This window comes from Pyrgilauda ruficollis, unplaced genomic scaffold (genome assembly GCF_017590135.1).
Source record: "Pyrgilauda ruficollis isolate IOZ18807 unplaced genomic scaffold, ASM1759013v1 scaffold161, whole genome shotgun sequence".
Lineage (NCBI taxonomy): Eukaryota > Metazoa > Chordata > Aves > Passeriformes > Passeridae > Pyrgilauda > Pyrgilauda ruficollis.
In genome coordinates this window covers 929,602-943,922 of record NW_024514876.1, presented here as the reverse complement: position 1 = coordinate 943,922, position 14,321 = coordinate 929,602, and the positions used below count along the sequence as shown (strand labels likewise).

The window sequence follows — 14,321 nt, the reverse complement described above, 5'->3', positions numbered from 1 at the left end:
TTATTAAGTGTGTCCAGAGACACCTGCATGGAATGAGAGCAACACATGAAGAAGAGCAGGTGAAGAGAGCATTTGGGAACACAACCCGACCACGCATGGCCTCAGGCACTTCTTGGCTTAGCCTGATGCTCTCCCGAGCCAGGGGCTGTCCTAGCGAGTGGTGAGGGCGACCTGCTCCCGGGAGGAGACCACCTTCCCGTCCTGCACCTCCTCGACGATCGTGCGCACCTGGCGGGACGTTGTCGTGACTGCAGAGGAAAGGGCGACAATTATTCACGGCAGGAAGGAGAGAAATTGCTTAAAACATTATCACATATTGCACATTCTTCAAGAGCTGGTGGGAATTCCAGAAGGGAGTGGAAAATGCTGCTTTAAGCAGCCCTGCTTTGACTGGGAAGGGGAGAGAACCAGGCTGAGAGGAAAGGTGGGTTCTTACCATCTCTGCCAGAGTGTGAGGACATGGCTGAGGAGTACTGGGAGGAGATGCTACAAGAAAAGCACAAAACCAAAGAGATGTCAGGGACAAACATTGCTTGTTGCTCCTACACAGGCTCTGTGTCCAGACAGGAGAAAAACAGAGGAGGCTCATGGAGATAAAAGTGTTGCTCCACTTGGCCTCTCCTGAGGAATGGAGGAACCACAGCAACATCCCACTACCGCCAGACACCAGGGACAGAGCACTGGGCACCCACAGCTGGTGTGAACAGAGAAACCAGCCCTGACAGCTATGAGGACTGACACCCTTGGCACTTTGTGTCTATGACCCATCTCCTCCCAGCCTTCCTCCCAGCAAAGCCCCTCACGCACTGGGCGTCCTCTCCCTCCAGCAGCCGGCGGTACGTGGCGATCTCCTGCTCCAGGCGGCACTTGACGTCCAGCAGGACCCTGTACTCGTGGTTCTGGCGCTCCATGTCGCAGCGCAGCTCGGCCAGCTGCTCCTCCACGCCCGTGATCAGCATCTGCAGCTGGGCCAGCTGCGTGCCGTAGCGCGCCTCGGTGTCGGCCAGGGTGCCCTCCAGCGCCGCTTTCTGTGGGATGGGCACAGGGATGAGCCCACAGGATGGGCTCAGGGTGCAGCTCAGTGGGCACAGCCCTCATCCCAGCAGCCCAGCCCTCGTACCGTGCTGAGCTGCGACTGCAGGTCGATCTCCAGGCTCTGGATCGTGCGCCGCAGCTCCGTGATCTCCGTCTTGCCGCTCTGCAGCTGCTCCGTGTTGATGGCCACCTCCCGGTTCAGCTCTTCTGTCTGCAGCGAGGCAAAGCCGTGCCCTCAGAGCCCTGGCAGCAGCCACGGCCCCGGCCCCGCGCTCAGCACCAGCTCCTCACCTTGCTGAAGAACCACTGCTCGGCGTCCCTGCGGTTCTTCTCCGCCAGGCTCTCGTACTGCTCCCGCATCTCCGCCAGGATCTTGGTCAGGTCGATGCCAGGAGCAGCGTCCATCTCCACGCTGATCTCCCCACCCACCTGCCCACGCAGGGCAGTCATTTCCTGACACAAAGAAGACACAACACACGTCAGAGTGACATGGCATCTTCCCATGGTGAGAAATTTCTTATCTGCACCCAGCACAGGAACCCCACAGACTTCCTGCATGTCCTGCCTGAAGGGATTATTTCTCTCCCCCTTCATGCTCAAATGTGTCCTGACAGCCTTGATTCCAGAGACTCCTGGCTGTTTTCCTGGTGGACAAGGAATGTTTATAGATCCCAATTTGAGCCCAACTCTCTGCTCACCTCCTCGTGGTTCTTCTTCAGATAAGCCAGCTCCTCCTTCAGGTTCTCAATCTGCATCTCCAGGTCGGCTCTGGACAGGGTCAGCTCATCCAGGACGCGGCGCAGGCCGTTGATGTCGGCCTCCACGCTCATGCGCAGAGCCTGCTCCGACTCAAACCTGGGGACACACACACAGTTGCATATACCCACCTGATGCAGCATTTTTCTTGTCTTTTCCTTCCCCAACTCAGTGTATTTTTGCCAAGAATCTTTAATTCCATGTGCATGCACAGGTCTCACAGTGCAGAAATAGCAGTGCTGTGCTCAGGAAGAGATGAACTATTCCCAAATGTCCCACTCCAGTGGAGCAATCCCAGGTGCAGGTAAAAAGAACCTTGAACAGCCTGGCTTTCCCCCTTTTTCACAAAAGCTCTTGGAGGTGTTGGACTCACTTGGTTCGGAAGTCGTCTGCTGCCAGCCTGGCATTGTCGATCTGCAGGACGATGTTGGCATTTTCAACAGTTGCAGAAAGAATCTGATGGGGGATAAGTGAAAGAGTTAAAAAGTAATTTCAAACAGTCTGAGTGATCCCATCCAGAGAAGGACTGGAGCAGCACTGGGCCATGGGGCTGGACTTCCATGTGGGCTCTACAAAGAGGGAGAGGGGGTGCTCGTTTCCATCTCCCAGCAGCACAGGCTCGGTGCCCTGGGAACAGTGCCCTGGGCATGTCACCCTGCCCAGGTGGCACCTCCAGCTGCTCTCACCATGCTGAGCCCTGGCAGCACTCCAGCCTTTGGGAATGGGTGCAGCCCAGCTAGGAAGGAAAAAAGGGTTGAGGAAGGAAGGAGTGCCTTGTGCCTACCTCATTTGGCTTTCATAATTACACCTGAGGTGCAAGTATTTGCTCTGACATTATGAAAATGATTGGCCATTTAGTGAGCAGGAATTTCTGTAGCCACGAGCTAATGAAGAGCTGTAAATTCTCCTGCTTCAGGGGATATCCAAGGAATAATCCAGGAATATTGATGTGGTCATTTCCCAGCTGAGGGGGGAGAGGGAGGGAAGGATCTGCCTTCCCCTGGATCAGGCGCAGAAGGTTTCTGTGAAATCCAGCACTTCATCACTCAAACCCAGAGACAGCTCCTGCCTCCAGATGTTTCACCAACATGCTGGAATCTGCAGAGGAACTTCCTGCATCAAGGCAAGCCCTTTCTCCCAGGGTGAAGCCCAAGAAATTTTAGGAATGTGCGTTCCCCCCAGGGGCTGACCCTGCCCCATTTCCCAGGAATTTATTCTTACAGACCAGGTATGACATTGCCCAACCGCCCACACCTCATTCCCTCAGTGAGCCTGAGCTCACTGGGGATGAGTGATAAGGGCTGAGGTGGGCAAGCAATGGCAGGCCAGGGAGGGATGGGCAGATTCTGGTGTTTTGGCTGAAGGACTTTTGTTTAAAATCATCCAGGGAGCTGCTAAGAATAAAGAAATTACCTTGGCCATGACTTCATCTGCTGCATTTTACAGCAGGGCACACACCTGATTTCAGCACCTACCAGAGCCCAGTGTGTTCCAACCCTGGATTGGACTCTGTGTCTGCAATTCCCAAAGAACAACCATCCCATAGGACAGTTTCTTTCTATTTTAACCTCTACCTTTACCCTCCTCACAGGATAGGGGGGAGAAGTCTGATTTGTAGGATATTTGTGAAAATGACAATTCATCTCCATCTGCATCTCACTCAGCACTGAATAGGGCCAGGACATAACAAGTCCTGCCTGCTGAGAGCTCCATCAGGAGCCTAACAGGGAGCAGCTATGGGGCACAAGTGTTCAGAAGGAAGGCAGGAGGTGACAGTGTGGCAGCAAGTATCATCAGCTAACCTGAATCTATCTGCCTCCTTTCCTGCCCCATCTTTCTCCCTACACCAGAACAGTCAAGAGAAAACCCATTCTGGTGCTGGTGATCTGCTATTCATAGTGACTGTTATTCCAAAGCTCTGGTTTTCATTTCAGACTAATGACCTGCTATTTGATAAGCCTCTCCCCTCCAGCTGTTACCAACAAGGTCATCTCTTCACAAGTGACTTTGATGAAGATGTCACATTAATCCCAGCATCCTACCTTGTTCCTGAGCTCCTCGATGGTCCTGTAGTAGGGGCTGTAGTCACGCTCAGGACCAGGTCCCTGCTTCTTGTACCACTCCCTGATCTTCACCTCCAGGTCCGTGTTGGCCTCCTCCAGGGCTCGCACCTTGTCCAGGTAGGCGGCCAGGCGGTCGTTGAGGTTCTGCATGGTCTCCTTCTCCCCCGCCGGCAGGATGCCGTCACCGCCTCCAAACCCTCCAAAACCTCCTCCAAAGCCGGCCCCAAAGCCGGCCCCATAGCTGCCCCCGAAGCCCCCTCCTGCGCTGCTGCAGTAGCTGCCCCCAAAGCCGCTGCCGAGCCCCGAGACCACGCGCGAGGAGACGGAGTAGCTGCCGCAGCCCCCGTGCACGCTGGGGGCCCGGTACCCTCCTCCCCCGACACGCACGGAGGAGAGCCTGCTGGAGCCTCCCCCCAGGCTGCCGAAGCCCTTGAGGGACGTGGAGGAGGAGTATTGCCTGACTGTGGTGCTCATGCTGGAGGCTGGACGTGCGGGCACGGGCGGCTCGGCGGCGCAGCAGCAGCAGCAGCAGCAGCGAGTGCTCGCTCCCCTGCCTCGGGGCTCTTTATAGCCCGGCCAGGAGGCGTTGCCTCACTTTTTTTTTTTTTTTTTTTTTTTTTTCTTTTTTTTTTTTTTTTTTTTTTTTTTCTTTTTTTTTTTTTTTTTTTTTTTTTTCTTTTTTTTTTTTTTTTTTTTTTTTTTTTTTTTTTTTTTTTTTTTTTTCTGCATTCCCGACGATTTTCATCACTCAGAAAACCTGAGCCAACTTCCAGAATCGTCATTTTCGCCTTTGTTCTAGTCATGCTTTTTGTCATATTCCACTTGAAGCTTTTTCTCTTACAAAGGGCATCTTTATGCTTCTTCCGTTTCCAAGTAAATTGTCAGGTGTGATTAAAAGGAGGAGGCTCCTTGCTCAGGGCTACGATTTAATTCCCTCTGCACTGTGAGTTTTGAAAGAGAGCGGTGCAGGCAGCATTTGAGGGAATAGCTCAGCATCTCTTCTGCTATGGCTTTTTGTCCCAGCTACAGTTTCCTGTCCCTGCTTGGGCTGCACACACACACCTGCAGGGACAGCAGTCGTGTTGTGAGGCCCTGAATGCACCTCCAAACCCCGTGAGTACAATGGTGCTGGAAGGAACTTGGCTCCCAGTCCTGGAAATACAAGTCCGCTCTTTTATCCGCAGGGAGAGAGGGATGATCAGTCGTGAAAAAGCAATGAAAAGGGAATTTGTGCTCCAGGGCTCACTGGAGTCTTCACTTCAGAGACCACCCAAGAGTGGGGGACTGTGGAAAAGTGATAGGATGGTTTGTTTTCTTTGTGAACAAGCACTAGCAAACCATCCCAAAAGGACAGGGCATGGTAGTTAGCTAGAAATTATGAGATCTCCAGGGAAAATCTGGGATAGCAGAAAGTAGATGAAGGACATAAGGAAAAAGCTCCTGGTGTTAAGCCCTGTGAACAGGAGCACAAAGCTGACAGGAGCACAGCTCAGCAGTGCTCAGTGATGTCTTCTGTGATGTTTTTCTGCCAGTTGTGAGCAGGCAGGACAGCTTCACTGTGAGTTTGGAGTTTACAGCTCCCACCTAAACGGAGCTTCAGGAGAGACAGAGATTGTCTCTGGCAAGCAAAAAGGTTCCAGAACTGAGCACAGTGGTGTGGCCAGGCCCTGCTGACCCACAGCACAGGCAGCACCCACCAATCTGAGTGTGCCTGGCTCATCCTGCGGGGTGTGGAGGGGAAGGGATTGCTCATGTGTGCACACGGTGGATTGTTGGGCTGTCTCTGCAGACAGGCCCCAACAGCCCCTTCCCAAGAGCCAAGTTCTTCCTTAGATCATTTGCCAAACGAGGGGAGAAAGGGTATGGAAGGAAGAACAAAGGTACATTGCTAAGGAGCTCAAAGGGCACAACTCCCTCCCCTCCATCTGCAGAAAGCTGGAGACGGTACAGCAGTGGAATGTGTCCTTGGAATATCAGGAGTTGGCTGCTGTGCAGAAGTGGTTCCCTATCTTCCCATTTGCTACTGGGGGATGGAGACAAGTCTGTGCAGCTCAGAGAGCTGGAGGATCGGGGTCCCTGGAGGACTGGAGTCACTGGAGGTTCAGGAACCCTTGGAGGTTTGGGGTCCCTGGAGGTTCGGGGTCTCTGGAGGTTTGGGGTCCCTGGAGGATCAGGGTCTCTGGAGGTTCAGGGTCTCTGGAGGATCAGGGTCCCTGGAGGTTCGGGATCCCTGGAGGATCAGGGTCTCTGGAGGTTCAGGGTCTCTGGAGGTTTGGGGTCACTGGAGGTTTGGGGTCCCTGGAGGATCGGGATCCCTGGAGGATCGGGGTCACTGGAGGATCAGGGTCCCTGGAGGATCGGGGTCCCTGGAGGATCGGGATCCCTGGAGGATCGGGGTCACTGGAGGTTTGGGGTCCCTGGAGGATCGGGGTCCCTGGAGGATCAGGGTCCCTGGAGGTTTGGGATCCCTGGAGGATCGGGGTCACTGGAGGTTCGGGGTCACTGGAGGTTCGGGGTCCCTGGAGGTTCAGGGTCTCTGGAGGTTCAGGGTCTCTGGAGGATCAGCGTCTCCTCCGTGCTGGCTCTGGCTGTTCTGTCCCCTGGAGTCAGCGTGTTCCTGTCGTGTGAGCGCCAGGCACAGCCCCAGGGGACGCCCACTCGCTGCTCGTCCTGCCCAGGTGCAGATGGAAAAGGTGCAGCAGCGCGGGGGCGGCCGGGACGTGTCTCTCCCAGGAATGTGCTTCGTCCCCAGCTTCATTTCCTCACCTCTGCCCGGGCAATGCCGCGGTTTGTCCTCTCTGATCGCAGCAGTGATGTGGGGAAAGGGGAATGCCGGAGACAAAACCAGTACAGAGCCCCTTTGTGAGTCCAAACGCTCAGGCTTGCCCTGAGCAAAGCCCCTCAGAGTGGCACAGTGTCACACTGTCACCTATGTGTCACACAGGTGATTCACGGCTCTTCCTCTATGTGGAATTGCCTTTTCTTTCATCTTTTGTTTGCCATTGATCTGCTATGCCATAAAAACACACGTTGCCCAGAATATCTGTGATACTTTGGTAATGCCACAGGGCAGCAATTGAAATCATGAGCATTAATTAAGACTTAAAACTACATTAACCACTCAAGGACGTTATTTCCATGACCTCCCATTGAACACAACCACAAGGACTGCATGTTGTTTCTATCACACCCTTTGAAGTAAAAGGCTCAGTATTAAACCAGATCCTGCCTCTCTTCTTGAGCACGTGCACGCTGTGAGCCCATTTTTAATATTATTCAAAATCAGAATTCCAGTTCTGCAGCATAACAGGAACTTCATGGTAGCACAATGGTGTTCCAACATACAATTGGTCTTACTTTGGGGGGAAAATGGAGGTGAACTTCTGGCTCCAAAATTACATATCAGCAGATGCTACCTGGATAAAACCACTTCCCCTCTTTTTATATATTTATAAAGTTTGCCCTGGAGTCAAATTATCATTAAAAAGTTCCCTAAAATGAGCTGAAAACCACGCATTAATGTCTGTTTCTAAAGTGGTCTTCTCTGTCAGAGGAATTCAGTGTTGCCTGAGAAGTCAAACCATCTTTCTGAACTAAATTCCCACTTTCTGAGAGCTGCCTCAGGCTGCCACTGCCTGTCAGCGTGAGCCACCCCTGCATCTCCCTCCTCTGTGGGGTTTCCTAAGGTCAGGACTAATTATTAATGCTCAAGGCAGGAGAAAATTGACATCTGTTTTCCACACCTCCCTCACACTGTGCAGGAATAATTAAAGCAAAGTGTTATTTGTTGTTTCTATAGGAACACAGGTGTGCCAAGACTTTTACAGGAGGAAAATATAAAGCAAGGGTGAATTCCAGAGAGGCACCTCAGCATCCCTGCACTGGGTGTTGCAAGGGCAACAGCCAGAGGGGCACAGGCATGGCAGGGGACTCAGAGGAGCTGCAAGATGTGTTGGAGGTCCCTGCACCACCTGTGGGGACAACAGGGTCCCTAAGAGGTGACCTGGAATGGGGTGTGGCCGTGCAGGCTGTGACTGTCCCAACCTTTCTCAGGTATCTGATCTTGAGTGATTCAACCCTGTTTTTACCCAGCTCTGGGACATGAATTCCCCCAGGGAGGGTCCCTGGGCTGCTCTGGGCTCCCTCCTCAAGGCTGAACCGTGGAGGTGCTGGGGCTGGAAGTGCCTCAGGTTGGGAGGGTTGGGAATTGTGCTGCTGCTGACCTGTGGGTCAGCCATGGAGCTCCACGGGGATGTGCAGCAGCCTTTATCCCGACCCCGCTGATGAGCTCACGGATCATCAGCACCAAACTTCAAACCAGAACTCGGTCTCCTCTGGCCAGTGGATGCTGGGGATGCACAAGGGTCCCAGGGGTCTGCTCCAAGGGGACAGGGGGACACAGCCCAGGCTCTGGGCAGAGCTGCAGGGCAGGGGCATGGGGGTCCTTGAAACTGTGGAGCCCTGCCAACCTGGCTGCAGGGCAGATGATGCACTGCAGGCATCATTCCAATGTTTGGGGAAAAATAAAGAATGCTCTCTTATCTCCTCCTGCATTCCAGACAGATTTCTGGAGAAGGGTCATAAAGATGTGTGGCCAGCTCTGCTCTCACTCTCACTTTAGTTGCGCTGCTCTGATTCATTTCATTGAGTTAGAAGCTGGATTTACAAAGTAATAAATGTGTCAGAAAGCAGCCAAGAATGTGTCTGAACTGGCTTTCCAGGAACGCTGGGCCGGCTGACGGCAGTGGGAACTGCTGTGTCAGGAGCAGCCACCGGCAGCCGGAGAGTGCCACAGGAACTCCCTGAAGAATTTTAATCCTTTTTCTTGCACAGACCATACCCTCCTCTTCCCATCACTGTTTTCTTCACCCTTCAGTGGTGCCTTTGGAAGCAGGAGCCCAGCTGAGCTGAGTGTGCCTGTCTGGGGGGACAGCAGCCCTCCTGACAGATCCCTGTCCTGCCTGCAGCTTCAGACCATTTCACCCCAAGGTTTGGGATCCAGAATGGGGAGCAGCTGCTGGGGGAGAGCTGGGGCGTGGCATTTGCAGGGTCCTGTCTGCATCACTTGGGCTTAGTTCACTTGCTTGGCCTCTCTGGGTTAAAGCTTCAGCACTGCTGTTGCTGGGCATTGCAGCAGAGCTTTGTCCAAACAGGTATTCTTACAGGCTTCATCTGCCAAGACCTGTGGGATCAGCTCCTTTCTAGACTCCCCCTACACCCTCTCCCCTGAAGCTGCCAGGTCTCAGGAGTCACAGGGGTGTGGGTGTGCAGGCCCCACCAGCAGGGTACCAAGGATGGAGAAGGTTGCTCCATCCAGGGAGGAGCTCTGACCCACAGCTGCAGGGGTGGGACAGCCCCAGAGCATCGAGACCAGACCTTGGTTTGCAGGACTGCAAAGAGAAGCTTTATTTGATTTCTGTGTGTGGCACAGAGCTGAGAGAAGGGTGAGAGAGGGTAAGGAATGGGGTAATAGTGGGAGAAGGTGCTTTTGGTGATCCATATGGCAAGAGCACGTCAGCTGGGATCTGCTTTGCTGTGCTGGGCGAGGTTTGCAGCAAAAGAGGCAGTGCCTCAGTGGGCAGCCTGGGTGATCTGCTCCCGGGAGGAGATCACCTTCCCATCCTGCACCTCCTCGAAGATGGTGCGGATCTGGCGGGTGGTTACTGGTCCTGCAGTGGGGAAAGAAGGAACTGTTACTTCCAGGGCAGCAAGGAGGAAGTGTCTTAAAGATCTTAGAGATTTGTTACTACAATAATCACATCAGAAACCCAATATAGCACCACATTCCCACTGCTAAATTGTACAGATTCAGTCTGTTCAGATAATTTCTGACACATGTTTTGTTATATCATAATACTTGTTATATAATAAATTTGTTATATCATAAAATTTTGTACATAAGTTCAAATTTTCAAAATATAATCAAATAGTAACTTTAGTAGAAAAGTAAAAGGAGTCTGTGCTAAGAAGGTGGATGAGGGTATGAGAGCTGTGTATGATCAGAGCTTCAGCCAAAACCTGTTCTTACCTTCTTTCACAGGCTGCGAGATGTAGTGGGAAGACATGCTGTGGGAGGAGAACAAGGAAAAGGAGGTGAGAAACAGGAAAAAGTGAGTAATCTCCAAGATGAAATCATCATTTAAACCCTGCCTTTATATTTTGTACCAATACATGATTCAAATGCTTCTGGAAACCACCAGTGTACCAACTGAAGGAAGAAACTGTTAAGGATGGGTGTGTGACACAGGAGTTCAGACACCAGTGCAGCACCCACCAAGCTGCTCCCTGCCTGGGATGACACTGACATGGAAGGATGGCAGGCAGAACCCAGGGATGCTGCAGGGCTGTTACAACCACTGGGCTGTTGTGGACTGGTGGGACTGTAAAGAGAGACCCCGTTGCATGCAATGGGTCAGGGAATGCACTGAGAGAACCCTCCAGGGGATGCAGGTGGTTCATTTTCTGTTTCCTCTGCTGTGACCCATCTCCTCCCAGCCTCCCTCCCAGCGAAGCCCCTCACGCACTGGGCGTCCTCTCCCTCCAGCAGCCGGCGGTACGTGGCGATCTCCTGCTCCAGGCGGCACTTGACGTCCAGCAGGACCCTGTACTCGTGGTTCTGGCGCTCCATGTCGCAGCGCAGCTCGGCCAGCTGCTCCTCCACGCCCGTGATCAGCATCTGCAGCTGGGCCAGCTGGCTGCCGTAGCGCGCCTCGGTGTCGGCCAGGGTGCCCTCCAGCGCCGCTTTCTGTGGGATGGGCACAGGGATGAGCCCACGGGATGGGCTCAGGGGGCGGCCCAGTGGGCACAGCCCTCATCCCAGCAGCCCAGCCCTCGCACCGTGCTGAGCTGCGACTGCAGGTCGATCTCCAGGCTCTGGATCGTGCGCCGCAGCTCCGTGATCTCCGTCTTGCCGCTCTGCAGCTGCTCCGTGTTGATGGCCACCTCCCGGTTCAGCTCTTCTGTCTGCAGCGAGGCAAAGCCGTGCCCTCAGAGCCCTGGCAGCAGCCACGGCCCCGGCCCCGCGCTCAGCACCAGCTCCTCACCTTGCTGAAGAACCACTGCTCGGCGTCCCTGCGGTTCTTCTCCGCCAGGCTCTCGTACTGCTCCCGCATCTCCGCCAGGATCTTGGTCAGGTCGATGCCAGGAGCAGCGTCCATCTCCACGCTGATCTCCCCACCCACCTGCCCACGCAGGGCAGTCATTTCCTGACACAAAAAGAGAAATACGTCATCATGCAGTTCAAGAACCAGCATATAAAATGTTCCTCTTCAAAGAGAGTTCTTCAGGAAAGCGAGCATTTGGGGGCTGGTCAAAAGGGAGCAAATTGGGGTATTTGCTCCAGGACCACAAATAAAATAATTCAAATTCTTGTGAACTCCCCACTGCAGTTAATTCTCCAGAGAATAAAGCAGTGCCTGTAGCTGCTTCATTTCTCAGGGAACAGACCTTCCCAGCCAGAAGCTGCAAGGGTTGTTAATAAACCTCTGACAGCCACAGTGGGTATTACTGATGTGGCAAGTGGTGAATGGGAGTTCCACAGGCTCCAGGGAGGATGTGCTGCTGTCCAGAGTGCCTCACCAGCACTTCTCACCTCCTGCCCAGCAGTTCAGAACTCAGCATAGCCTTAAAGGCTTGACCACAACTCAAATTTCAGTGCCCGGGGTGGCCTTTTCAGAGCCCAACTCTGTTCTCACCTCCTCGTGGTTCTTCTTCAGATAAGCCAGCTCCTCCTTCAGGTTCTCAATCTGCATCTCCAGGTCGGCTCTGGACAGGGTCAGCTCATCCAGGACGCGGCGCAGGCCGTTGATGTCGGCCTCCACGCTCATGCGCAGAGCCTGCTCCGACTCAAACCTGGGGACACACACACACACAGGGTCAGCAAAGCTGCACCAGCCCTGCCAGCTGGGCACACAGCACCTGGCTTTGCTGCCTGCTGCCTCCACACACTGCTGTTGGCATTGTGGCAGAGCTACATGGCCTCATTGACAATTTTCCTAAGGGGAATTCTGAGCAAAGTGGGAGGAAACTGATAAAGTGTCCACCTGAGTCCATAACACCACCCTGCTCCTGGCACCACCAGGCCTTGGTACTGGCCCTGGGCTCTGTGGAGTTGCACACACACATTAAGGGCACAGTGAGGCACAGGGCAAGGTCTCTGAACAGGCTGTACCAGAGATAAACCAGCAACAGGAATAAAATGGTGGTTTTGGATGGAAGCAACATAATCCCTGGGTGCCTGTAAGGCTGAGAGAACCATCTGCTTTGGAAATTGCACCCTCATTTTGAAGGCTTTGCTTCCACATTGCCTTTCTGGGGTTTGGATGGGGATTTTCTTCTCATTTCATCAAACTTCCCTGCAAGCTTTGCTTCATTTTTTCCAGGAAATGTGTCTTACTTAGTCCTGAAGTCATCTGCTGTCAGCCTGGCATTGTCAATCTGCAGCAGGAGGTTGGAATTGTCCACTGTGGCCACCAACACCTGGGCAGTGAAAGATAAAAGAGTGTCACAGGAATTCCTCCTGGCTGAGTGTTGGGACAGGAACAACACTTTTGGGGAAGTTTGGCATTTCCTTAGCAGAAGTGTGTCTGGAATCAGGACAAGTGAAATGCAGCTGAGACTGACTGCTGGTTACTCCATGACCTCCCTTTCCAAAAATCCATCACTAAGTGATTCAAAAGGCAGAGTGAGGCCACAAAAGATGTGTGAGATCTGATGGTGGCCTTTGTTCCTGTCCTCCAGGGCAGGTGCTGTTTGTGGAAAGGTCAGAGGGACCAGAGGGGTGTCTGTGCTTGGCACACCTTGTTCTGGGGTGGATTTAATTGGTTGGCAACAGAAATGGAGCAAAAGGCAGTGAGCAGGTGCCTACAGATTCTGATTTTCATATTACCAAAGTAGGAGCAAATAACCCACACTGGGAGGAGAACTCTGTTGAGGAGAGGGGGGGAAAAATGAGCTCCCTGCATCCTTTGCCAGCACTCCTGCAGCTCCAGCTGCCCACAGCTTCTGGAATCCCTGGGGGTAATTCATACATGGGAAGTAACAGAGAACAATGTAAAATCGAGCATTTCCTCCAAAATGGTGTGCTGGGACTCAAATCAAACAGAGAGGAATCCCCCTTGAGCTGCCTGGGCTGGGGACTTCGTACCAATTCCAGCCCTGAGGCAGTAATTACCAAAAGAGGCAAAAACCTCGTTATTGGTCAGTTCCAACCTTTTATCATCTAATTCTCCTCAACAGGAGGAGCTGAAACAAGTTTGCAAATTCTTTGCCTGAATGTTTCCAAATATGACATCAGTGTTTCACAGTTCGCCCAAAGCTGCAAATTTCCCTGCACCTTAAACTCCCAAGAACCCACATGATCAGTGCAGACTTGTCCTGTTTTCTTCATTTTTGTGTTACGTCCTCTTAGATCTGTTCCTGCCAGTGAAAGCTGCCACTTGTCCCACTCGGGAGGATGTAACCAAAAGCTGTCATTGAGACATCTCTAATTCCCAGCCGGGCACTCCACACATGCCACTGGGACACTTTTTACGACATAATTACAGAGGTAACAGTCATTGTCTCTGACTAATTACAGAGGTAACAGTCATTGTCTCTGCTTCCTCTCTGACACGCGACATCCCACTGTGATAATCCCAGCATCCTACCTTGTTCCTGAGCTCCTCGATGGTCCTGTAGTAGGGGCTGTAGTCACGCTCAGGACCAGGTCCCTGCTTCTTGTACCACTCCCTGATCTTCACCTCCAGGTCCGTGTTGGCCTCCTCCAGGGCTCGCACCTTGTCCAGGTAGGCGGCCAGGCGGTCGTTGAGGTTCTGCATGGTCTCCTTCTCCCCCGCCGGCAGGATGCCGTCACCGCCTCCAAACCCTCCAAAACCTCCTCCAAAGCCGGCCCCAAAGCCGGCCCCATAGCTGCCCCCGAAGCCCCCTCCTGCGCTGCTGCAGTAGCTGCCCCCAAAGCCGCTGCCGAGCCCCGAGACCACGCGCGAGGAGACGGAGTAGCTGCCGCAGCCCCCGTGCACGCTGGGGGCCCGGTACCCTCCTCCCCCGACACGCACGGAGGAGAGCCTGCTGGAGCCTCCCCCCAGGCTGCCGAAGCCCTTGAGGGACGTGGAGGAGGAGTATTGCCTGACTGTGGTGCTCATGCTGGAGGCTGGACGTGCGGGCACGGGCGGCTCGGCGGCGCAGCAGCAGCAGCAGCAGCAGCGAGTGCTCGCTCCCCTGCCTCGGGGCTCTTTATAGCCCGGCCAGGAGGCGTTGCCGGCGCCTTTCGACACCCCTGACAGCCAAAGCCAAATTCCAGAATCATCATTTTCCTCTCCTTGATTTCACATCTTTTGTCACATCCATCGGCTCACATGGCACCTTCTTCCTCTTTGATTCCCAGCACCTGGCGTGGTCCAGGTCCCTGCTCCGGGCTGTGTTTTGGCATTCCCGGTGTCCATTCCAGCTCCACCCGCTGCTCCCTCA

The 14,321-nt window shown here is 53.6% G+C and overlaps 1 protein-coding gene across 4 annotated transcripts; it reads right to left on the bottom strand.

Moving 5' to 3' along the window:
• Positions 1-14,017, bottom strand: LOC121351101 (keratin, type I cytoskeletal 14). Of its 4 annotated transcripts, XM_041462975.1 has the most exons (10): positions 13,708-14,017; positions 11,842-11,848; positions 3,834-4,146; positions 2,165-2,247; positions 1,734-1,890; positions 1,327-1,488; positions 1,121-1,246; positions 808-1,028; positions 437-486; positions 1-248 (listed from the first exon to the last, which is right to left on the bottom strand). In XM_041462975.1, the coding sequence occupies exons 1-10, from the start codon at positions 13,994-13,996 to the stop codon at positions 151-153; spliced, it is 1,506 nt and encodes a 501-aa protein (XP_041318909.1). In that variant the 5' UTR covers positions 13,997-14,017; the 3' UTR covers positions 1-150. The 4 variants fall into 4 exon arrangements, with proteins under 4 accessions (XP_041318909.1, XP_041318908.1, XP_041318906.1 ...); XM_041462974.1 differs by lacking the exon at positions 11,842-11,848 and having other exon boundaries at positions 3,834-4,122; positions 13,719-14,017; XM_041462972.1 differs by lacking the exons at positions 11,842-11,848; positions 13,708-14,017 and having other exon boundaries at positions 3,834-4,343.
• Between the last annotated feature and the right edge of the window lie 304 nt (positions 14,018-14,321).